At 38.1% G+C, this 25,822-nt stretch overlaps 1 protein-coding gene across 1 annotated transcript in view; it reads left to right on the top strand.

Moving 5' to 3' along the window:
- Positions 1-25,822, top strand: part of MAP3K5 (mitogen-activated protein kinase kinase kinase 5) — a gene marked incomplete at both ends in the record, with an annotated part of 219,913 nt that overhangs the window by 118,517 nt on the left and 75,574 nt on the right. The window contains 3 exons of the mRNA XM_080700133.1: positions 7,666-7,825; positions 10,534-10,687; positions 21,201-21,308. Of these exons, the coding sequence (XP_080556259.1) occupies positions 7,666-7,825; positions 10,534-10,687; positions 21,201-21,308 (422 nt within the window). The remainder of the gene's footprint in view (positions 1-7,665; positions 7,826-10,533; positions 10,688-21,200; positions 21,309-25,822) is intronic.

Genomic DNA, 25,822 nt, shown 5'->3' with positions numbered 1-25,822 from the left:
TAAACTTTCATTTATCCAAAAATTTATAGTGCATGTTGAACAAACATTAAAATATGAAGTTGAATTCAAAATTTTGGAAATTGCACATATACATAGACTTAAAATATGAACTGACAATAAATTTTTAGCTACTATGAGAGCTAAGTTTTAGTCTTCTTGAATACTATGACATATACTCTAAATTGTATGCCCTTCAGTCACGAAAAATTTAACTAGATTTTATTCTATCATAAATTATGCTAATCAAAATTGGTTGATACAAAGTTAATTTTTATATGGTGAGATAGGACTAAATAAATTTTCAAGGAAAGATATTCTATATAAGTAAATGAGCTGAAATAATAAAGAATTTAATATTAGATAATGAAAATAAGACTAGTAATATAATTGGCATATTTAAAAATATATGGTTACATTCTTTTATTAAATTCTTAAACCAAATTTTCCAAGACTTTATGTCTACTATTAATCTAATTGGTCATCTAGACATACAAATTAGTCTGAATTACTAAGTGATTATAATAATCAGACTTTTATTAATAAAAAATAAAAAAGCAACTAAAGAAGATATTTTATTTATTTATGAAGGGAAGTCTGTCATAAATGACTAAATCTGAAGCTTTCTAAATATATTAAATTTAACATCTCTAATGTAAGAAAGTATTCTTTTTTTTTTTTTTTTCGCAATACTAGGGATGGAACCCAGGGACATTCTACCTCCGAGCTACATCCCCAGCCCTAATTTTTATTATTTATTTTGAAACAGGGTCTCACTGAGTTGCAAAGGGCCTCACTAAGTAACTGAGGCTGACTTTGAACTTGTGCAATCCTCCTGTCTCAGCCTCCCAAATGCTGGGATGACAAGCGTGTGCCACCATGTGAAAGTATTCTTAACTATTATGATCTGTTACCCAAAGATTCCATTAGTCATATTTTATGTTACTATAACAACATTTTGAGGCTGGTACTTTATAAAGATGTCTATTTAGCTAACAAATTTGGAGGCTGAAAGTATAAGACGAGGTGACCCATTGATTTGACCTCTGGTACGTGACACCAGACCCCTGGGCTGCATGGCGTCATGATGAATGTCTTTGGGGTAGGAGCACCTGGGAGAAAGAGAATGGCAAGATGGGGTCAGCAGGAGAATAGTGAGAGGGGACTCATGGAGGGGCGGGGGATGGGAACAGTGAGGCGGGGGAAAGGAACAGTTCAAATAAGGGTATGTCTTTATGTGTTAAAAAAGGATGGGTCAGGCTCACTCTTAAATAACAACTCACTCGTGAGATCTAATCAATCTAATCAATCTAATCAGTCCCATGGGAACTGCCTTGATCCCTTCTGAGGGTCCAGAGGACATCTCCAGTGACCTAACCACCTCCCAGTAGGCTCCACCTCTTAAGGTTCCACCACCTCCTAATACCACTACACTGGAAGCTAAGCTTTCAACTCATTAACCTTTGGGAGATACTTTTAAACTTTATCCAAACCATAGAAAACTCTAAATTCTTGTTGTGTGTTTGTTTAAGGTTATGCCTAGTTACTTCACGTGTCTAAATTTTACTCTACCTGTTTCTGAAGAATCATTGATGTGTAGACTACTTAAAAATAGGATTTGAAAGTACAGAACCACATCTTCTATTTTCAGTTTCTCCACCCTCAAAATTAATATTCAAACTTTAGCTAAGTAAAAGATGATTCTCCCATGTGTGAAGTTTTTCAACTATGAGATATTTTACGGGAGAGAGTCAGAATTATAGGTTTGGCGTCCCAATACTAATGATGACGTAGTAAGAGAACACAAACCACTACTTGAACCTCATTTTCAGTGAGCATTAAAATTATTTAATATAAAAATATATATCATTGACTATGAAAGTCCATGAGTCAGTCATGCATCGTGGTGCATTTCTGTACCCCCAATGCTTACAAGGCTAAGAGAGGAGAACTGAAACCATGTTTGAGGCCAGTCTCCGTGACTTAATGAGACCCTATTTCAAAATAAAAATGAGAAAGCAGCTAGATATATAGATCAAAGGGAGAGCCCCTCTGGATTTAATCCCTAGGAACACACACACACACACACACACACACACACACACACACCCATGAGTCTATAGGGACTCATGGGCTTTATAGATATTTAAAGATAATCAAGAAAAAATAATCAAAACAAAGTCTACCACCAACCACAAAGCAACTCTTTTGCCACCTGTGGAGGTAGCCAACTTCTAAGAAAATTAGAAGTTGTAGGGAAAATATTGAGCACTTCTCTTCCTTTTTTAGGAGACACTCTATCCAGTTGATAAAGTACAGCTCCTGAAGCATGCTACATAATAATTGTATTTTTCTGGATAATGTATTCTACCAAAAAATTGCTGTTAATAGGGAAGAATAAATCCAATAAAAATAGTGATGTTACAGTGACTAGTTCTGGCAAGGATCATCAATGATAACTAGAACCATTATGTGAAATGTTTACCTAAAACTGCATCTTACCATATTTATATGGTACCAAAGCTAACTAAAAGATTGCTTATTGGTCACAAATGAACAAGTGTATTTGTACAATGGAGACATCTAACTGTGACCCAAACTCACATCACGGTAATAAGTGATAATCATTGTTATTAGTAATATGGCAAGACACATGCCCCCCAATATAGCGAGATACACATAATTTTTTGTGAAGTATCTCACCAAAATTTTCAACCATAATCTTAAGATACCACATCTACTCAGTAGGAATCATAAGATCTAAAGAAAGCAATTAGACACACCATGAAATGCTGTGAGACAGATCCAGAATATGAGGGCATTCTTCCCAACAGCGCCATGGGTATTTTCACAAAGTTGATGTCATGAAATTTTTAAAAAAGTATAGGAGACATTTGAGAAGCAATTAGGGGACTTGAGTCAAGACTAAATAATAGATCATATTAGGGAATTATTTTTGCTAGGTATAGTAATGGAGTCATATAGACAGGATAATTTTAAGTATCTTATAGTATTTAAGAGTAACATGTAAAAATGTCTATAATTTAATTTGATATGATTTGGCCAAAAATGTCCAGGGAACTGAAGCAATAGCAAATGTTGACAATTGTTGAAAATGTGATTGTTCATGATAATATACATGTGTATAGCAGTTGCTTTATGTTCAGTGCTGGGGATTGGACTCAAGGCCTGAGCATGCTAATCAAACAGATGCGCTACCACAGGGCTGCACCCCCAGTCCTTCGTTGTTGTGTATTTTCTACTTTCACGCGTGTTTGAAATACTTCGTAATGGAAAGCAAAAAATAAAGACAGTCTAACCTTCACCATCTACAGGTTGTGTGACCTTAGATAAGTTGCTAAATCTCTCTGGACTTCGTTTTCCTCATTACCAAAGGAAGATAATTATTATTAATTTGTGTTGCATGGATATAAGGAGTTACCATTTTCAGTGTACACAGAAATCCTAAGCAGTGCATGAATGTGTTTCTATCTTTCTTCATTAAAATAGCCTTGCATCTAAAGTCTAATAACAGTCACGTAGTAATAAAGCTATGATAAAAACTAAACTATTGAAAAATCTTCAATTCTTAGAAGTCAACAGATTTTAATGAGAGCATTGCCAAAATTTAAATTGTAGTTGGGCGTGGTGTGGCATGCCTCTAATCCTAGTACTTGGGAGACTGAGACAGCCTCAGCAACTGAGTGAGGTCCTCTGCAGCTTAGAGAGATTCTGTTTCAAAATAAAATAAAAAAATAGGGTTGATAGTGTAGCTCAGAGGTAGAACACCCCTGGGTTTCATCCCCAGTACCACAAAAGAAAAAAAAAGTAAGTTGTATAAAAAGATGATAGAATCAAAGAAATGGTGAAATGCTAATTAAAATAGCAGTGATATTCCATGTACTGTTTATAAATTTAGCCTCCATATTTTACATAGAGAAAATTATTGAGCCAGTCAGGACCCATAAAAAGGTATAATTTTACATCAGTAATAGTGCTTTATTAATTTAACCCTATGGACCAAAATTCTTAAAAATGTCATATCCTGGAACCAAGTATTTAACAATAATTCTGAAATGATAACTATAGAAATTATCCTAATACAAAACATACTAAGATGTTTATTTCTGTGTGGAGGGTATGTTTATTTCTGTGTGGGGGTGGGCTCATAAACACAAAGAATTAGAGTCAGATTTTTTAACCATTCTTCTCTCTCTCTCTCTCTCTCTCTTTCTCTTTCTTTCTTTCTTTCTTTCTTTCTTTTTTTCTTTCTTTTGTGGTACTGGGGATGGAACCCAATGGCATTCTACTTCCGAGCTACACCCCCAGCCCTAATTTTTTATCCTTTATTTTGAAACAGGGTCTCATTGAGTTGCAAAGGGCCTCCCTAAGTAGCTGAGGCTGTCTGCAAACCACAGTCCTCCTGTCTCAGCCTCCCAAATGCTGGGATTACAAGAGTGCGCCCCCATGCCCAGCTTTAACCATTCTTAAAAAATTGATATCTCCATATAGAAACAGGTTTCCTACATCATGTGCAAAGAGCATAAAAGCTCATTCACAAAAGAAACACAAACCATTTGAAAGGATAGTGAATGTCAGAGGTTGGAAGCAGTGTGCCTTTCCTTCCTCCAACACATGAGTAAAGATGAATGAACATGATGGCACTCACAGTGGGGAAGGGTGTGGGGAAGACAGTTGTTGTCAGATGCCTCTAGGGAAAGTGTAAATTGATTAGCATTTCCCAAGGGTGATTTGCCAGATGGCATCAACCTTTAAAATTTAGGGCATCTCTTCTATACCCAACAAATCCACAGTTAGAAAGTTATGATAAGGAAATTATTAAAATGTGCACAAAGCTATGTATATAAGAATGTTTATGGTAATAAAAATGGCCCCATCTGTGTTTGCATAAATAAATCATGACACATTCATAGACTAACTTCCTACTTTCATAAGGAATCAGACATTTTGTCCAAATGCTGAATGGCTAGGTGTCAGGATCGTGGGACAAATGTGTGTCAAGGCCAAAGACACCATCATAGAATGAGCTTCTACAGTACAAGGGAAAAAATCTGAAATTTTATTTTAAAACCATTATAGTTTTACTTTAAAACTTTTTTTTTTTAATGGGGATGGAACCTCCGAGCTACACCTCCAGCCTTTTTTTTTTTTTTTTTTGCCTTTTTATTTTTTGAAACAGGGTCTCACTGAATTGCAAAGGGCCTTGCTAAGTAGCTGAGGCTGTCCATGAACCGTGATCCTCTGGTCTCAGCCTCCCAAATGCTGGGATTACAAGGGTGCACCACCATGCCCAGCTTACTTTTAAACATTTTCACCGGGCATGGTGGTGCACGCTTGTAAGCCCAGCATTTGGGAGGCTGAGACTGGAGGATCATGGTTCGCGGACAGCCTCAGCTACATAGTGAGGCCCTCTGCAACTCAGTGAGACCTGGTTTCAAAATAAAGAATAAAAAATAGGGCAGGGGCTGTAGCTTGGAGGTCACATGCCCCTGGGTTTCATCCCCAGACCCGCAAAAATAAAATAAACAAAAAAATTTTTCATAGTCCTTATTTATTTATTTATTTATTTATTTATTTATTTATTTATTTATTTGTGGGTCTAGAGATGGAACCCCAGGGCATTCGACCTCCGAGCTACACCCCCTGTCCTATTTTGTATTCTTTATTTTGAAACAGGGTCTCACTAAGTTGCGGAGGACCTCACTAAGTAGCTGAGGCTGTTCGCGAACCGTGATCCTCTTATCTCAGCCTCCCGAATGCTGGGATTACAAGCATTGGGTGGTTTCATAGTCCTTATTTAAAGTTTAACATCTGAGTTCTTTACTGGATGGGTCCTGGACTTAATGTTCTACAAATATGATACAATAAAAAGTTGTTTATTTTAGACTATGGTTGGTAGAGAAATGTCTCATTTCCCCTACCTAATTCCCCTCTTTTTTGTATTTGTTACATTTTTATTATGGCCAGATATAACATCATGAATATTGTTGTATACACATATGCAATTTTTAATCTCCTGAAATTTCATTGGCAAAGTTATTCTTTTTTTAATTTATCCTCTCAAACTGTGAAGAATTCCCAAATAGACTTTTCCCCTGAAATAGTTATGGTTTATATAGAAAGCTTATTTTGTTTTATTTTAGCCCATTAAATCCCAAGTTTTTAATTTCTGTGGAAATTCCAATGAAATTGACACAGGTGCACTAAAAAATAGGTTGGAAATCATAATCTGGAGCTTGTATGTCCTTTATTATCTTAAGAACAAAAATACAGATTCCTGTATAAATAGGATGTTAGGAAAATTCAGTCTCATTTATATATGTAAGCCATTCTATAAATAGGACACTGGGAAAATATGGTAAGTTGGATGAGAGGACAAAATGGCTTAGTAGATATATTTTTCAAAAAGATAAAATTTGACTCATAAGAAATGTAAGCACATGTAAAAGATTTTATTTAACCCAGTTAATGTGGAAAGCAATAAGAATATATTCCAGTTCAGAGAACATTTAGGGACCTAAAGTATTCATAAATAATTTAACAAAGATGTGTTCAGATAAAATTTCTGAGTTTGACTTTTTTTAAAAAGCTGGTTCATGTCCATTTAAGCCATAAATCTTAAGGATTATGTGTTCCACTAGACAGAAAGTATTTGCATATCTACTGGATAAAAGTCCATGGGTTAACAAGTCAACTTATCCAAGTCTGGGACTTTTAATAACAGTAAAGGGCAAGATGAACTAACTCCGCTTTCCCTAGGCTGTAACGAGTGGCCTTTTGACCCCCATATGATACTGAAACGTCATACCCTATCTTTTTGCAGTATTCCCAAATCTCACATAATTTTCTATAGTTTAATGTAATGGATGTTAGTAGTGTTAAACACTTCCACAAGGACATATTTTTAAGCAAATGGATACTTAGAAAATGCAAAACTAATACCAGAATAGAGTTGAACTTTTATAATGAAATATAAGAAAGTTAGAAGAGCCAAACCAATGCTAAAAAGAACAAAGTTGGGGAATTCAAGCTTTACTAGAAAGTGTTAGGAAGGAGATAGTGTTATTTGTCAGTCTATAACTTTAAAAGTGTGTAATTACTATTTTATATATAAAATAATTATAGCATTTACTCCTATAAAATATATAATATAAATATAAATATGTCCATTTAAGCCATAAATCCTACAGATTATGTGTTCCACTAGACAGAAAGTATTTGCATATATATTTCATTTGACTGGTAGAGTTTCAACCTATAAAACCCAAGGAAATTTCTCTTTCAAGTTACTTAAGAACCCATGCTATAATAAGAGAAGAAGGAGGTTACATAGCAAGGTTTTTAGCTTTATCACCTTAATTTATACATCTATGGATGTCAATAGAAGTCCTAGACTGGGGTATATAAAATGAGCCTGGAAGTTACTTTTGGGTTTTCAAATTAAAGGATAACTTTTACTTTCTTCTGTGTATTTTTCTGAAGAGTTAGTTTTTTTTATAATAAGCTTGATCTAACTTAATAATCAGAAATTTTAAAAGCTATTTGAATCTTAAGGGAGGATGAAAACTCAATTTTACTTTTTAATGAAATGTTGGCTCTGCCCATGTGTGATGTGTGTTTGTGACATTCTACTCCCTGCTCTTCTAGGGGTGAAGCTAAGTAGCCTTCTTGGCAAAAAGGGAAACTTGGAAAAACTCCAGAGCTACTGGGAAGTTGGATTTTTCCTGGGGGCCAGTGTCCTTGCCAATGACCACCTGAGGGTCATTCAAGCATCTGAAAAGCTTTTCAAACTGAAGACGCCAGCATGGTAATACGTGCTTACTGTTCTACAACTTTTTACTACACAGACTAATAGTGTTCACATATCTATTGAACTGGCAACTAGATTATCTATTTTTAGAATAAAATACAGAGTCTAGAGGAAAATGTGACATTCATAAAGAAAGTGTGTTCTGATGACTGTGGGTAGGTGATATTTCCTGCACATCAAGTACCCCACTGGGCCAGGTCTGTCAGTGTCACCCACATGAACCATGTGAGGTCACACATCATACCTGCAAATCTGACGCACATCCAGGGCTTCAGACTCTGTGCATCTCAGCTGTTCTCACCTCTTTTGCAAGCATATGCCTGTGCCTATTTCTCTAGTGATCTCACTTTTGGAATTCTCATCTTGGTTTTCATTTCTTTCCACTTTGAGTTTTCATTTCTTTTTACTTAGAATTTAACTGACACATTTCAATATTTCCTCTATATGTTTTTCTAATTTTAAATTATTCTTAGAACAAACCCAAGTGTCGTCATCACCTGTATAGTCCAGGGAGGATGAAGACAAAATTCCATCTGCATTTGGGACCGTTTTGAAAAACAATGCTAATTTTATTATGTGACACATGTAATGGCTGACCGTTAGCAGAAATACTTTAAAAGATTAACAAAGCTACAGAGAAAGGCCCTTTCCAGAGCAGCTCAGAGGCCAGTCACTGACTGGCCAGATCGCAGAAGTCGTTTGAGGAATGGCCGCCGTATTAAGGTCCTCATGGCTTCCTGCAGGACTTCCTTGTGTTCAGATTTCCATCTTCAGCCAGTCTTCCCTGACATCACTCCCACACCTGATCTTTGTAAAATGCAAGCCTGACCCTTTCCCTCCACTGAAATCCTCAAGTCAATATAGTTTAATGGTTCCTCCGAGTCTGAGGGATAAAGTCCATCTCTTTGGCTTGGCAAGTGGGATTGTTCCTTAGACATCCTGGCCCCGACTCTTGTCACACCCCACGGTTTTCACTGCACTCTTCCTCTTCATAGCAAACACGCCAAACTTTTACATGTTTGTTTCACACCACTGCCTCAGGATGCCTCTTCCAGCCCACGTATCCACCCAGGAACACTCATAAATGTCATCTGCTCATAAAGCAGACACTGGCCTCCACCCTGCTGCACACTCAAGCTCCTCCTTTCTTGTTCTGGGGCTCTTTAGTTACACCTGTATTGATAGCAAGTGTATGATTTCCTTTAGACAAATCTATTTAATTATGTCTCCACTCATACTCGTTCATGGTATCAGAATGCCTTCTTACATTTGTCTCCCCTGCACCGTGTGCATCTTGAGAGCAGGGGCTGGACAAACAGTGTTTCTCCACAGCAGGCTTTCAGCAAGTGATGTGAAATTCACAAGCCAACAAATGCATGCACTGCCTTCAGCCAAATGTGCTATTTATTTTCATTGACTTTTCTGATGCACAGAGGTGTAGAGAGCTTTGGTTTTAGGTATCCTGGCTTCTGATGATAAGAAAATAGACAGCCTCATATATGCAGTAGTAGTAATGGCCAAAGAACACTGCCTTGAGTTTCCATGAACTTAATTTTAATGGACTGTTAGCCTCCATGTTTATAGTCTGTAAAGTGCTTACAGAGCCTTTCTCTTATACATTATCTTATTCCTTGTTTTTCTGAACTTTTTCTTCTGAGGCACCATCTGTCTCGTTAAATTTGAGAATATTTGTACAATGCATGAAGTCAGTTGCTTTAAAGCAAAATAATCTCTTTTGAAGATCTTTTTCAGAAAGTTTCCTCAAAGCAGCATGTTTAAAAAGAAATGTATTTCTAAGTACAATCTCAATAAAAGTATATTAGAAATGTATTCACCTTGTCTTTTTTTTTTTTTTTTTTTTTTTTTTTGGTGGTACTGGGGTTCCTGGAAACCCTTCTAACTCCAGGCCATACTACCAGACCTATTTTGTATTTTTATTTGGAAACAGAGTCTCTTAAGTCAGCAAGGCTGGCTTCGAACCTGTGTGATCCTCCTGTCTCCGCCTCCCAAGTGTGGGGATTACAAGCGTGCGCCACCACACCCAAGGAAACAGGGTCTCTTAAACCAGCGAGGCTGGCTTAGAACCTGCGTGATCCTCCTGTCTCTGCCTCCCAAGTGCAGGGATTACAAGCGTGCACCACCACGCCCGGCTTCACCTTGTCTTTTAATAGAGTGTAGACATTTAAAAATTTATGTTTTAAGCCAGACATGGTGGCGCATGCTTGTAACCCCAGCCTTTGGGAAGCTGAGAAAGGAGGATCCAGGTTCAGGGACAGCCTCAGCTACTTAGTGAGGCCCTTTGCAACTCAATGAGACCCTGTTTCAAAATAAAGAATAAAAAATAGGGCTGTGTATGTAGCTTAGAAGTAGAATGCCCTTGGATGTCATCCCTAGTACCACAAAAAAATAAAAAATAAAGATTTATGTTTTAAGTAGATATATAGTCCAGTTTACTTAAGTCCTGTAAATCCCAGTTTCCTCATCTCTGAAAATGGGATAAGAGCCTACTTTATTGAATTCGTATTAGATTTTAGTGAGATAATGTGTGCTAGAACACGATATACAACAAACTGTGAATAATGTTTGGTGAATACGAATGTATAATTGTTCATGTATAAATTATATTTACAGAACAAAACTGCTATACATGGCTGCAGGTGGTTCTACACTTGTCTGTTATGTGTTTTGTATCTTTTTATTCTCAGGTACCTCAAGTCTATTGTAGAGACAATTTTGATATATAAGCATTTTGTAAAGCTGACCACAGAGCAGCCCATGGCCAAGCAGGAACTGGTGGATTTTTGGATGGATTTCCTGGTGGAGGCCACAAAAACAGATGTTACTGTGGTCAGGTTTCCAGTGAGTATGCTTTATTGAAGTCTCAGTTTCTTTCTCTTTTTTATTTTTTTTCTTGCCTTTAAAGAACATCTTGTATTGTGATTGCAACAATACTGGTGTACTGGTTTTCATGCAGTAACACTTGAGTCACCTGGCTCATATGTGTGTGTGTTGAAAATTGGTTTGCTTACCTTCCTTCTTAAAATAACTCCTCTGAATCACAGAAATGAGATACATTTTGGTTTTTGCTGTAAAATTTGTGTGGCTCCTTTGGATAAGTAGTGAAGGGTGTGATCAAAATAATGAAAACACTGCCTCTTAGTTAGCTCAGTAGGTCAAGGCGGTTCTCCTCCCAGCAGGAGGGTGCTGGTAAGTACTGCAGTTTTGTTGACGTCGTCTTCGGCATTATCACCATTACTGTGGTGGTAATTCCCAGGCTCACCTGTCTTGTTATTCCACCTGTCCCACTCATTTCTCAGGCGGGGCCGTTACCGTTGTGTCAGAGATACCTCTGTACTACCCCCAGTCACTGTTTACAGTGACTTTGGCCATGGGAACTGATGACATCATTTGGGGTCTACAGCTCGTTTTGGCTGGTCACTAGCAGAAGTTATATAGAGATGTATGCGTGTGCACACTCATGTCTGAATATAAATGCAGAGTATGCACATTTTATACATGAAATATACACATGCACGCACTTTATAAAAATTTTTTTAAATGCACACGCTTTTATAAAGACACTGCTCATCTATTCAGCTAGTGCCATTCTTATCCTGGCAGCTCACGAATACCATCCAGAGCAAAATGCCTTAGGCATCCAATTCAGGAATTACTGGTAACTTACTGTGTGTACAAATTTCTTCCCATGTAAAAGTGATGGCATCGACCTCTCAGTTTGAGCTCTTTAATCTCCATCTTCCATACTGAGAGGTAGTGAAAATTCTCCATTATTTCTGTTAACCTTGGTTTGGTTGGCAGGATCACCTGCTTGATTTAATTAAGCCCCTTGCTGGCATTGACATGCTTTTCTCTGGCTTCCAGAGAAAGCCTTGAGCTCAGCAGGATCCTTAATTGAAAAGGCTTTTAAACTAAAGCCCTTCACTTCATTTTCTAGTCTAGATAATGTGTAGCCTCAGAAAATACTTATCTTAGAGCGAGCTGGCAGCTTGCCTTTCGCTGGTGCCCTGAGTAGCAATAAATGTGGTGTTGAAAGATGAGCGCACACAACTCAAGGATTTAATTGACTGTTGACAAGATCACCTAGAAAACTGACCGTGGAAGAAAACCATTCCTATTAGCCATTTTGAACTAATATCAGTTGGTTCATTTCTTGCGCCTTTGGGGTCTTGTTGAGAAAATTTTTATCTGTGCCTATGTGTTGTGGTGTTGGACCTATGCCCTCTTCAAGGAGCTTCAAGGTCTCTGGTCTAATTTCCAAGTCTTTGATCCATCTTGAATTAACTCTTGTACAGGGTGAGAAAATGGGATTAACTTTTATTTTTCTGCATATGGTTAACCAATTTTGTCAACACCATTTGTTGAACAGGCTTTTTTTCCAGTGTATGTTTTTGGCCCTTTGTCAAAAATTAATTGGCTGTAAGTGTGTGGATTTGTTTCTAGGTCTTCTATTCTGCTCCATTGGTCTATGTGTCTGTTTTTGTGCTAGGACCATGCTGTTTTTATTACAATGGCTTTGTAGTATAGTTTAAAGTCAGGTATTGTGATTCCTCCTACATGGTTTTTGTTGCTGAGAACTACTTTGGCTCTTCTGGTTTTTTTGTGGTTCCAAATGAATTTTAGGACTGATTTTTCTATGTCTGTGAGGAATGATCTTGGTAATTTAATGGGCATTGCGTTGAATCTGTAGATCACTTTTGGAAGTATGGCCATTTTGATATTATTCTGCCTATCCATGAACATGGAAGATCTTTTCATCTTCTTAAATCTTCTTTGATTTCTTTCTTTATTCAGTGTTTTATAATTTTCTTCAAAGAGGTCTTTTACCTTCCTGGTTAAGTTTATTCCTAAGAATTTTATTTTTTTTGTGGGAGATCCTGAGTAGAAGTGTTTTCTGAATTTCTATTTCAGTGGATTTATGGTTGATGTCAGGAGGATCTCTAGATGAAGCAGGAGACCCTATAGAGAAGCAAATAAGGCAACTTAACTAAAGGGATGGGAAGGGAGAAGAGGGAAACTCTCTAAAGCACATGATGTACTTAAACATATCAAAGTTAATCTCTAAGCCAAGCATGGGTAGGAGGGATGGGGAGGGAATGGGGTGTGAATTGGGTAAGGGCAGGGCCAATTGGGTGATGTGTGCATGTATGGTTCCACAAGTCTTTTATCCTACTAAGATGTATGACTACAATGCACCAATAAAAAAAAAATTGTTCAAACCGGGTGTGGTGGTGCACACTTGTAATCCCCGCGTTTGGGAGGTGGAGACAGGAGGATCGCGCAGATTCAAAGCCAGCCTCGCTGGCTTAAGAGAGCCTGTTTCCAAATAAAATAGGTCTGGGAATGTAGCCCGGAGATAGAAGGGTTCCATCCCCAGTACCACACACACACACACACACACACACACACACACACACACACACACACAAAAGGTTCAATATAAATTAGTTGGTTACAATAAAAATAAGTGGATGTAAAAAGATTGGTGTGGAGATTCCTTAGAAAACTGGGAATAGATCTACCATATGATTCAGCTCTACCACTCCTGGGTATTTTTCCAAAGGGATTGAAATCAGAGAACTACAGTTATATATGCATATCTATGTTCATAGCAGCACAATTTGTAATAGTCAAAATATGTAACCAACCCAGGTCATCATCAACAGATGAATTAATTGCAAAATTATGGGAAATATACACAATGGAATTCTATTCAGCAATAAAGAAGAACAAAATCATGGCATTCTCAAGAAGATGGAAAGTTCTGGAAAACATTATGTTAAGTGAGATCAGCCAAAGCACAGAAAGAGAAGGGACATATGTTTTCCCTAATATGCCCAAACTAGGGAGCATTGAGGATACCAGAGGGACTCCAGATAATGGAGGGAAAATTTCAGCAAAGCTAGAATGGAAGGAAGGAGAGCTTCGAAGAAGGCTGAGGTTAATCAATGGAGGACCTACATCTGAATATGTGTAAAAGTATAAATATAGCATGGTTAACCTGGATACTCATTGTTGGGAGGGGGGAAGGAAAAATGGGGGGAGGTGAGAGGGCACAAATCATAGTTTCAATGTATACCATTTATTTCAATAAGATAAATAAATAAATAAAATGGTTCCATCATCAAAAAAAAAAAAAAAAAAGATAGTAAAGCCCAGAAAATATCAAGTGGGAAGCTGTGAGGTTGTTAAGTATAAACTCCAAGTAAGAGAGGCTTTCTTCAGCTAGAAAGGACCTATAAGCCTTGAAGAAAAATGTTCACCAATCTGATTTCATTAGAAACTGGAGGGGCTGGGGATGCAGCTCAGTGGCCAAGCAATTGCCTAACATGCAGGATCTGAGTTCAATCCCCATATTGCCTAAAAAAATTTTTTATTTAGTTTAAAATAAAAAATTTTTTTATTTAGTTTAAAATAAACATTCCAGATAGAAAACAGCTAGACAGGGAAAAATGATTCTAATACAAATACAATAAAATTATTAATTTACTTAATGTGCAAAAAAAATATTCTCAAACACTCCAACAAATGAGGAGAAGGAGGAGAAGGAAGAGAAAGAAGAACAAATGATATGAAAAGATAATTAACCTCACTGGGTACCCAGTTAAAAAAAACACACACAAATTAAAATTAAGCCATTTTTTGGCTTTTTAACTCGATTAAAAAGTTTCACAAGAATTGGCAAAGGGATGAGGGAATGGGCATTTTTAGAGATTGTTGGTGACTTAAGGCATTGTTAAATATTCTGGGAAATCATCAAGGGAGAAGGATAATAGGACTGCTGGAGGCCCTGAGGACCTCTTTTTGTAATATTTTATTTCTTTAAAAAAAATTTGCAGCAAACACTGCAGTACATTAACATTGTTATATCTGTGGGTGGGAGATGCAAAGGTGTGTGCGTGTTATGTCATCTTGTTCTTATTCATGAAATACAGGGGTTTTTTCAGTAATTCATTTACTTGAAACTTACTGATTTACTTGGGGGCTATATGTTTTATGACAATTCTAAAATGCAGTTTTCTCTACCCATTTCTGCTACTCCTACATCAGAATTCATGACTTGGGTTCTCAAAAATCGCTTTCCCACTGTTTGTTGTTACACAGAATACAAAATTCTAGTTTCCTAGCTCTTCTTAGGTTGATCTCTTTTATAGTCGCTTCATGTCATATGAATTCCAGAAAATTGAAGTCTACCAAGAAGTTCCAAATGAATAGAAATTACATTAGGACTAACTACTTGAATATACACATATATTTTCTTGTATATACACATAAACACTGCAGAAAACTACAAAAATACTGTTCTAAAAAAAAGCATTGAAAGTACTGGGTGTGGTAGTACACACCTGTAATCCCTAGTACTTGGGAGGCTGAGACAGGAGTGTCACAGGTTCAAAACTAGCCTCAGCAACTTAGTGAAACCCTGTTTTAAAAATATAAAATGAAGGACTTCCGGGAAGATGGCGACCGAGAAAAGTGGGGCTTAAGAGCCCCGCTAACACCAATCTCCATTACCACAAAATCAGCGCCTTTCATAGCCAGAAAACACCATCACCAGAGAAACAAAAAAATCACCAGGCTCCAGAGAGAAAGCGAACTGAGAACAGAGCTCAGAGCCACAGAGGAGATACACACGTGGCAGCAGCGCCATACTGCCGGCGGCAGCGGCAACTTCACCGGACGGCTACAGCAAGCTGACGTGAGCCGCTGCGGAACGGCCTGGCGGGATTTCTCGCCGCAGGTAAAATCTAAAGCTCCCAGTGGCTGAGCTCAGCACACGCTGCAGGGATTCAGAGTGGAAATCAAAACCAAGAAGAAATACGCCAGCCTCACGGCCGAGGGCATAGCAGTGGCGCCATATTGCCACCTGCGGCAGCAGCAGAGAATTCACCGAATCCAGTACAGCTACATCTGCGTACTCAAGAACAGTGAGTCAAATTGTGGGCCACAGAGGAGAAATCCCAGTACTGTACTCCCTGGGACTTGACCCAGTGGGGGAGGGGCGGTGGCAGAGATAACACACCATAGGAGAACGTGCAACCTGGCACCCCCCACAGTCTAAAGCAGCCTCTATCTACTCTCTGGGTCGGAGACTCTGTGATACAACCCAGTAAAGGAGTAGTGGGGTCTGAGATACTACTGACTTGAGATCCAGAGCACCTTAAGTGAAGTCATAGTGACCCAAGGGAAGAACCCAGAGAAGGCACAAACTTCCAAAATCATGGGAAAGAGGAATAATACTGGAGCAATGAATGCCCACAACCCCACAACATCAGAACCCGATAAAACAGAAAATCAGAGATTTCTAGAAGATCAAATCAGGAAAATAACTGTAGAAATAATAGAGGTGCTTCGAAAAGAACTCAGAGAGAGCCAAAAAGAGATAAAGGATGCAATTAATGAAGTAAAGGCCTCAATTCAAAGCACAAACAACCGATTAGAACACATGGAGAACAGAATCTCGCTCTTAGAAGATGATCATTCCAAAAATGAACGCATAGTTTCTAATCTAGGAAAAAATATCCGACAGCAGGAATCTGATATTGAAGAAATATGGGCCCATTTTAAGAGAGCTAACCTAAGAATAATTGGAATAGAGGAGGGAAAAGAAAGTGAAACCAAAGGGATCAACAATCTCATCAAGGAAGTAATAGCAGAAAATTTTCCAAACATAGAGCAAGAGGTTGATACACAGGTCCAGGAAACGTATAGAACTCCCTTTAGACAGGATCGGAGAAGAGGATCCCCACGCCACATAATTGTCAAAATGACCAATGTGGAAGCCAAGCAGAGAATCTTAAAGGCAACAAAAGCAAAGGGCCAAGTGACATTCAGAGGCAAACCAATTAGAATCACTCCAGACTTCCCAAACCAAGTTATGAGAGCCAGAAGGGCTTGGAGTAACATATTCCAAACTCTGAAAGAAAACAACTTCCAGCCAAAAATTTCCTACCCAGCAAAACTTTCTATCAAATTAGATGGAGAAATAAGAAGCTTCCATGACAAACAGAAACTGAAGGAATTTTTGTCTTCAAAACCAGCACTAGAGAAAATACTCAAAGAGATTAACTACAAAGAAGAAATAGGTAACACACACCAGAACCAGAGAAACAAGAGTTTCCATCCAACAGTCAACTAAGATTGGTTATCTGTGGAGATTCATTACTTATGTTAGTCTTTTACCTATCTCTAAAGGGTATTGTTTGCCTTTATTGTTGTTAATTTTTAGGATTTCTAGTTGGTATATTAATATACCTTCAGATATAGCATTTGGAAATATTTTATCCCATTCTATTAGTAACCGTTAACTCTGTTTACATTGTCTTTGGATATACAATATCTTTTTTATTTTTTAGGGAGTTTGTATACTCTTCTGTTGCCTGTGCCATTGAAATCATATCCAAGAAATCACTGCCAATTTCAATGTTGTGAGGTTTTATGACCCAGATTTTCTCCTAAAAGTTTATAGTCTTAAGACTTATATTTAGGTCTTTTATCTATTTTGAGTTAATATTTGTATATGGGATTAGGTAAGGGTCCAATTTTATTCTTTTCCATGTAATTATTATTTTTCAACAATATTTAGTTAAAAGATTATCATTTCCACCACCAAATGTTCGTGGAAACCTTGTCAAAAATAACTTGACAATATAGGGAAGAATTTAGCTCTAGGCTTTTATTTAACTCCAATGGTTTATATATCTGCCTTTAGAATAGTACTACACTGTTTCAATTATTGTAGCTTTATATGGTTTGAAATCAGAAAATATATATCTTCTAGCTTTGTTCTTTTTCAAGATCGTTTTGGGTATCTAGAGTCCATATTCCATATTAGGATAGATTTTTTTTCTGAAAAATAAATATATAAATATATGATAGTTTCACCTAAAAAAATAGAAAAAAAAATATTCTCTGGTAAGAAAGAAAGTAAAAAGAAATATTGAAATGTTATCTTTAAGTCATCAAAAGCTTGGTATCAGACAAATGAGACTATTATGTGAGATTATCATTTTTAATTTTGGATAAATTGCTATAATACTAGATGTCAACCACTAAGCCAAGCATGGGAAGGAGGGATGGGGAGAGAATGGGGTGGGGATCAGGTGGGGCCTGACTGGGCGATGTGTGCATGTATGTCTACAAAAGTTTGTATCCCGCTATGATGTATGAATACAGTGCACCAATAAAAAATAAATAAAAAAATAAAAAAAAATAAAAAAAATATATAAAATGAAGAGCCGGGCGTGGTGGCACATGCTTGTAAATCCCCGTGCTTGGGAGGCGTAGACAGGAGGATCGCGCAGGTTCAAAGCTAGCCTTCCTGGCTTAAGAGTCCTTGTTTCCAAATAAAAATATAAAATGGGTCTGGTAGTGTATCTCAGAAGTAGAAGGGTTTCCAGGAACCCCAGTACCACCAAATACACACACACACACACACACACACACACACACACACACACGTATATATGTGTACATATGTAAATATGTATATTTAAATAGGGTGGTGAGAGTGTAGCCTAGAGGTAGAATGCCCCTAGATTCAATCCCTCGTATCACAAAAAAATAAAGAAGAAAGAAGCAAAAGAGAAAGCATATGGAGGATGTAAAAATGTATTTCTATAGATGATGCTATTGCAGAAAAGTAAGGCTAATATTTGGATAGTAAATTGTAGTCACTTCTGGAATTTGCCATTCATGCTTTACCCTCAGAGAACAAGCTTCTAGGCTTGCAGTGCTGTATCCGGCGCGGGGATTTGTGAGTAGCATTCTCCGTGGCTCGCTCCTAGGAAGGCCGCAGTGGGTCTTAACTAGGAGGAGAACATTGTCCTTCCTTGAAGCGGATCTGATGACAAAGCAGGAGGCCCAACTGAGAATATTTACTGGGATTGTTTCCATTTATCTCGTTCTCACTTCCATCTCATTCCTGGGCAGAAGAAAGTTGGCAGTTTATTTGGGAAATGATTTGAACGGCCCCATCCTTTGTTATTATTTGGGCTCTTTTATTCATTCCTTTTCCTTACCTCTCTTTTTGGCACATGATCTTTCCTTCTCACATTGAAATGTTGGGAGACGTGAAACTAATGCCAGAAGGGAAGAGGGGGAGGAGAGTCGTGCTTTGAAAGTCTGTAGGAACTCAGACATGGAATCCTAGGTAAGATCGGCCCTCTGTAGCTTATAGGCCTTGCTGGAGATACACGAAGTTAGCAGTTACTGTAACATTGGCCAATGCAAAAGATGAGAAACGAAAACCAAGAATATGTCCACCTTTGGCGACTCACATTTTTCTTTATGATTTTGCCAAAAAGACTTCCTTTTCGCCGGGCGTGGTGGCGCACGCTTGTAATCCCCGCGCTTGGGAGGCAGAGACAGGAGGATCGCGCAGGTTCGAAGCCAGCCGCGCGCACTGGCTTAGGAGACCCTGTTGCCAAAATGAAAATGTAAAAAATAGGTCTGGGAGTGTAGCCCGGAGGTACAAAGGCTTCCAGGAACCCCAGTACCACCAAAAAAAAAAAAAAAAGACTTCCTTTTCCTTGTCTTTTCTGAGCTGTTTTGTGACCTCAGTAATGCATGCTACAGATTCTTCCTATCTCGCACTCCAAGGGCAGATCACGGGGCTTCGCAAGCCTTAGACAATGACAAATGCAACGTTGCTTTTATTTCCAGTCTCAACTTAAGAACACACAGTTCAAAGTTTATCTATTGGAAATACTTGAGATGACATAAGACATAATCTAACCAGAATTAATCTGGTCTGGGCTTTTCTATGGTTAGTGTGCCCACAGAATTAGGGAACAAGGCATTTTCTCATTTACCAGTAAAGATACTTGGATGATGTTATTGGAAAACTGCTTTCTATTTTCTATTATTTGTTGTAATTTCATAAGAGCTGGGATCCTCAGATACGAGAACACCATTTCTACAGTGTTTAGACTAAAGATTGACTTTCACCATTGACATGATACATCGCTTAATTCTGTCGCCTGGAATTCCAGCACTGACTCACCTGGTGAGGGAGTACATTCCCCATCAGGGGTTTCTCTCCCTGAGGGTTCGCTCCTTGGGTTTGTTTGTGGCATTGCTTACCTTATTTCCACAGCAAGAGCTTACCAAGAAGCCTTTGAACTCTGAAAGTTTCTTATACACAAAAAGGAAAGAAAATTTGGTTTCTCTAGTGCCCCTTTTCTATTTCTTTCTAACTAACTTACATAAATGTGCCGTTATGATAAATTTAGAGGAAAATGAGCACATTGGGTTCATGGTACATGGCTGCGAACCAGTTTTCTGACCCACATTCGGGCTGCGTTTTATGTTTTACTGCATTATGAATCCTAGGGCTCTCCCAAAACCCCAGGAGGGTTTTCCTTCCACTTTTATTTAGTAAACTTGCTTGATTCAAGATTAGTCCTAAAAGCAATTTTCTTCAGTTCTAAGCAGCAAAGTACAAAGAACTATTTCAGTTTTCCTATAATAAAGTACTGGCTTTTTAAAAACATTTTTACTCAAGTCTGCATAAAAAATCTGGGACTTTAAGCATCTGTACCAGTAGATAATAATTGTAGAAACTTTGAAATCAAGGCATGTATGGTATTTTAATGTTATTCTTACCTGATAAGAAATATTAGAATAATATAGTAACTTTATGCAGCCCTCTGATATAGATCCTCAATTCACTTATCACGTACCCTTCATACATCTCCAGAATAGGAGCGAATTTCATTTCACTTTTCTCTCACAAGGCTAAATATATCATTATTGGAGATGCCGGTTTTATCTTGAAAGCAGTGCAAAAACGTTTTTGTTATTTTATACAGCTATGTCTGTTTCTTGGGTTTATATATACAACTTCCGATAACAACCCAAATTATTCCTAAATCCATTTGCATGGGTCTGAAAGCCATACTACTACCTCTTTATGATAAAGCGTGACAGCAGAAAACCTAAAATAAGTGTGTGACATTCCATATATGGAATCTTCTCTGTGCACAGAATTGTTTTGCCATGTTTCTGCCTTTCCCTGGCACATTTATATTTATAGAAATAGCTCTTGTATTATCCAACAAAATGTATCATTAGTGGATTCCCTTGGGATAGCTGATCTAATATATGGGCTTCAAAAATCTATTTCCAAGGTCATTAGTAATAAAAGGTGATGTGTTAATATGATAATTGTATCTCATCATATTATCCTGAGAGGACTCAAAGAACTCATCAGAAGTTAAAAATGGGTTACTCTGTCAACACAGCCAGAGCCTCAGCCAATAATCTTCCATCTCAGAGCTGGGTTGTCTTAGTAGCTCCAACTGGTTTAAATCTTAAGTCACTAATATGAGTTTTTTTGCCTTATCTTCTCAAGGTACTGATATTAGAACCAACCAAAATCTATCAGCCTTCTTACTTGTCTATCAACAATGAAGTCGAGGAAAAGACAATATCTATTTGGCACGTGCTTCCCGATGACAAGGTAAATTGTGCAATTATTAAGATAAGAGACTACATCCTTCTGGTATTTACCTATTATAGCCAATATTTGTTAAGAAGAAATAGCTTGATTGTATCTGTCATGGCATAAATACGTTCTGCAATGTATAACTTGCTAAATTTGGGTTGTGAATTTTACTCAGTTAGTAAAATATATTTTAATTAATTGGATTTTTATTGCAGATGGCATAACTATTTGGGGTATACTCAAAATTGGGATATTTCTATTTTGTAAATTCATGTGTGAATTAAATTATCAAAGAACTAATACTTAAAATATATTTTATAAATGATGCATATCTTATTTCTAGGAAGCCTGTCAAAATAATGCTACCCTTCATCTTACACCGGAAACATGATAATTATCTTACATATAGCTGTTGGTTATCTAAGTAGCTGTTAAGTCTGAGATTGGCCACAACCTCTGTGTGCTGTCGTGGAACACGAAGGCTGTGCTTCCACTTGTTTTCAGAAGGACCTTATGTCCTCTCATTTCTGCTCACAGCAGGCACATGGATAAAGCTTTTCACTAATATTTCATCAGTTTTCGTGCAGCTATAAACCACTTTTTAAAGGTTTAGAAAAAAATATAAACTTTTCAGGACCCGATAAGTCCACAGGATAAAGCACAGAATGAGAGAAGTCTTGGGAGAAAGTAGTTCATTTACAGTAATTTTTGGTAATTGTTTTCCAAAATGCCCTTCTAGTTTTATTTAAATATATTTCATTTAAGTAGCCACTCAGCAGATATTTATTGAGAACTTATTCTGCACCAGCCCCTACCGGGCACCATGCTAAACAGTAGGAAAACAGCTGAGCACAAAATAGAAAACAGCTGAGGAAAGTTGCTGTCCTCATGGTATTTACTGTTTACTTAGGGAGGCAGTAAACCAATAGGTAAACATAGAGGTATAGTCACTGGGTAAAAAAAAAAAGGAAGAGTAAAGGAGATCATGGATTAAGAAGGTCCTTTTGGAGTATGGAGTTGCAATTTTTTTAAATGTGGTTTTTGAATCAGGAACCTGGGTTTGATTCTATCACTGCCCTTGGGCAACTCGGCTTCCCTAAGCTGTGGTATCTTCTTCTATAGATGAGATGATAATAATATCTACTTCAAAAGGTTGTTGTGAATATTAAATGAAATCATGTAGGTAGAGTGCATTTGATTACAGTGAATACGCAACGTGTTTTAACAATAGTAACAACAATCGTAAGGAACTGACTGGTTTGTACCTAGTAAGACTGAACCCTGATTTTGAAACCCTGAAACTTAACCCACCTCACTCTTGAAGCAACAGGAGCACTGTCACTTGGGAGGGTGTTGTAGCTCTATTAGGGCGCAAAGGTGGCTGTGCATCTGAACCACCTGTGGAATCCTGGCCTGCAAGACATTTATTGAGTAGGAATCTTTTGTACTGAGAGTGAAATTTGGGCACGTGCAATTTCATGAATATCTCTGCATGATTGTGATGTGAAGCCGTGGTTGAGAATAACTTTTTAGTAGAGGGTTGCAGACATACAAAATTACTCAGTGTAGTAAACAAAGAAGAATCAGTGTTTCTTGACTTTATGACTGAGTGTACTCCTACATAGAGTGCTTTTCAAAGTATGGTTTCCTGGAACACCAGCATTTGAATCACCCACAGAGCGGGTCTAAAATGCAAATCCTGAGCCGGATGTGATGGAGCATTCCTCAGTTCCTAAAAATACTTGTGAGGCTAAGGTAGGAGAATCCCAGATTCAAGAGGCAACTTAGTGAGACTCAGTTTCAAAAATAAAGAATACAGTAGGGCTGGGGCGGGGGTGTGGCTAAGAAGTAGAATGCCCCTGGTTTCCATCTCCAGTACCACAAAATAAACAAACAAATAAATAAATAAACATATTTCTTGTCTACATGTCATATCTACTGAAGAGTCTCAGAACTCATGTGAGAGCTACCACCTTAGAAAGTTCAACAGAAGCCAGGCGTGGTGGCGCACGCTTGTAATCCCCACATTTGGGAGGCGGAGACAGGAGGATCGCGCAGGTTCTAAGCCAGCTCTTAAGAGACCCTGTTTCCAAAAATAAAAAAGTATAAAATAGGTCTGGGAGTGTAGCCTGGAGGTAGAAGGGCTTCCAGGAACCCCAGTACCACCAAAAAAAAAAAAAAAAGAAAAAAGAAAAGAAAAAAGAAAGAAAGAAAGTTCAACAGAAAAATCAGCATGGCATGTTTATAACCTGGCAAGAAGAGTGTCCCATGTTCTGTCTTTCAGCTAGAGTAGACCTTTCCCCAATGTTAACCATGGCCTGGCCCTGTGACCGCTATCAGAGCAGCAAGAAATCTCTTGTCCCAGTACCACAGTTTCTATGGCAACTAGAAAAGGTGCTACCTTGTGTTTAAAGTGAGCAGATAAATACTAAGCAACACCCAGACTGAACTTTTATGTATCTTTCAGGCCATTATTTGTTTGGATAAAGTTGTTCCTGTTAAGTCTGTGGTGTAGTATTTTAGGAGACATGCTAAATGTTGATAACGTAGTCATGGAGAACATTGTATGAACAGTGTTCAACACCAAGCCTATCTAGTAGCAATGAGAATTAGGTAGTGACATCTTTTAGGACTTTGGGTATTTTCGGATCCAGTTTGTGGAATGTTGTCTTTGTCGGTACTTTCACAAGACCATCTGGACTGGCCGTATCAGCATTTTAGAGAAACTCCACTAGTAGGCTGTGATAACTAAGGATCTTTATCCAACAAGCCCCAAATCACACATTCTGATATTTGCCACTATGAGCAGTCAGAAATTTTAATCGTTTTCATTATTAGGAGTACCAATCATATAGATAAACACTTTTGTAAAAGTCACCTGTGAGCCGGGCATGGTGGCCCATGCTTGTACTCCCAGCATTCGGGGGGAGGCTGAGACAGGAGGATCGCGGTTCGCAGACAGCCTCAGCTACTTAGTGAGGCCCCTTGCAACTCAATGAGATCCTGTTTCAAAATAAAGAATAAAAAAATAGGGCTGGGGGTGTAGCCCAGAGGTACAATGCCTGGGGATCCACCCCAGTACTGCAAAATAAATACATACATAAATAATAAAGTCACCTGTGGTCCTAAATTATAACAGGAAACTTTCTTGATAATGGACCCTTATGACAGACTTTCAGCTAAGGCATAGCTTCCCCTTATATGCACTTTCTTGGTGAAGAGACAGGAAAAAGACTCTAAAGAAAGTAATTGAGCCAGCAACCCCATGGGTTACATTTCTAATATGTGAGTTAAAGAGCTCTTGCCCAGAGTATCATGTTAGAGCTTAGGAAAGCACTGCTGAGTGCTTCATGTCTGTAAGCATTTTGTGAGTTTGGTGGACCTTGGGACTATGCTGGTTTATGGGAAGGAAGGGCTGTGATCTCTTCTACTATGAATTTCAGTAAGGAGGAAGACTGGTGAGGCCTGGAGACCTAAGACAATCCTCATAAAGAAAATGGAACCTGGCCTTTGACTGTGGGTAGGACTAGAAGAGGTAAAGGGTCAGGGGAAGACAACCCCGCCTAGAAGAATAAGGCAGAAGTTCACCAAAGGCACCATAGAGAAGTGTGTGTGGGCTGTTCACGGCCTGACTGACTCTCAAGGCAACAGGTGTCTAGGGTGTGGGGAATATGGTTGAGTAGCAGGATGGTATGAACAACTGAGCGTTTCATGAGCTAGGAAGAACTTAGACATGTGTCCACAGGATGCAGGGTACCACCAACACTTCTTAAAACCTGAGAGCTGGCATGAATGCAGAATAGAGTAGCAGTTAAGAACATGAAGTTAAGCATGAAGTCTGATGCTATCTCGTGTTGCTCTGTGGAGCAGTCCACTTAAACTCTGCAAGCTGAACTTGCCATATGTGTAAAAGGAGATTAACAGTACCTCTTAGAATTGTTAAGAAGATTAAATGAGATAATTATTGTACATTATTTGTTACGGGGCTAATTGACAGGGAACAAAAGCTAAATAATGGTGGCTAGTATAAGATGTGCTGGAAGTGGCATATTCCTAAAATCTCAGCACTTGGGAGGCTAGGACAGGAGGATCACAGGTTCCAGGAAGATCTCAGCAACTTAGCGAGACCCTTGGCAACTTAGCAAAGCCCCTTTTCAAAATAAAAAATAAAATAGGGCTGGAGATCTATACCAAAAAATAAAAAATAATAATGATATAACTATAAGATAGCCCTAAGATGTATCTGGACTTGACAGAAGAGTTCAGGACTCTGGAGGATGACAGAGGAGATGATCAGGGAACTAGATAGGTATGAGGCAGGTAGCGCTTAGACTAGAGTGATGTGATTGTGATCATAAAGAGACGAGCCATTTGGAAAGAAAAGTGTATGACTTAATTACTCATTAGGAAGAGGAATTAAAAGGGAGGAATACGTGTAAGGTGACTCAAATTTTGATGCACTGATAATACTGGCAGGCTACTTAGAAGGAAAGCCTGAGTTGTAGAGGAATCATAAGGAATTCATGTTG

Source organism: Muscardinus avellanarius (genome assembly GCF_963383645.1).
Source record: "Muscardinus avellanarius genome assembly, chromosome: 8".
Lineage (NCBI taxonomy): Eukaryota > Metazoa > Chordata > Mammalia > Rodentia > Gliridae > Muscardinus > Muscardinus avellanarius.
The sequence above is the reverse complement of the archived record's forward strand: the minus strand, read 5'-3'. Positions and strand labels throughout refer to the sequence as shown.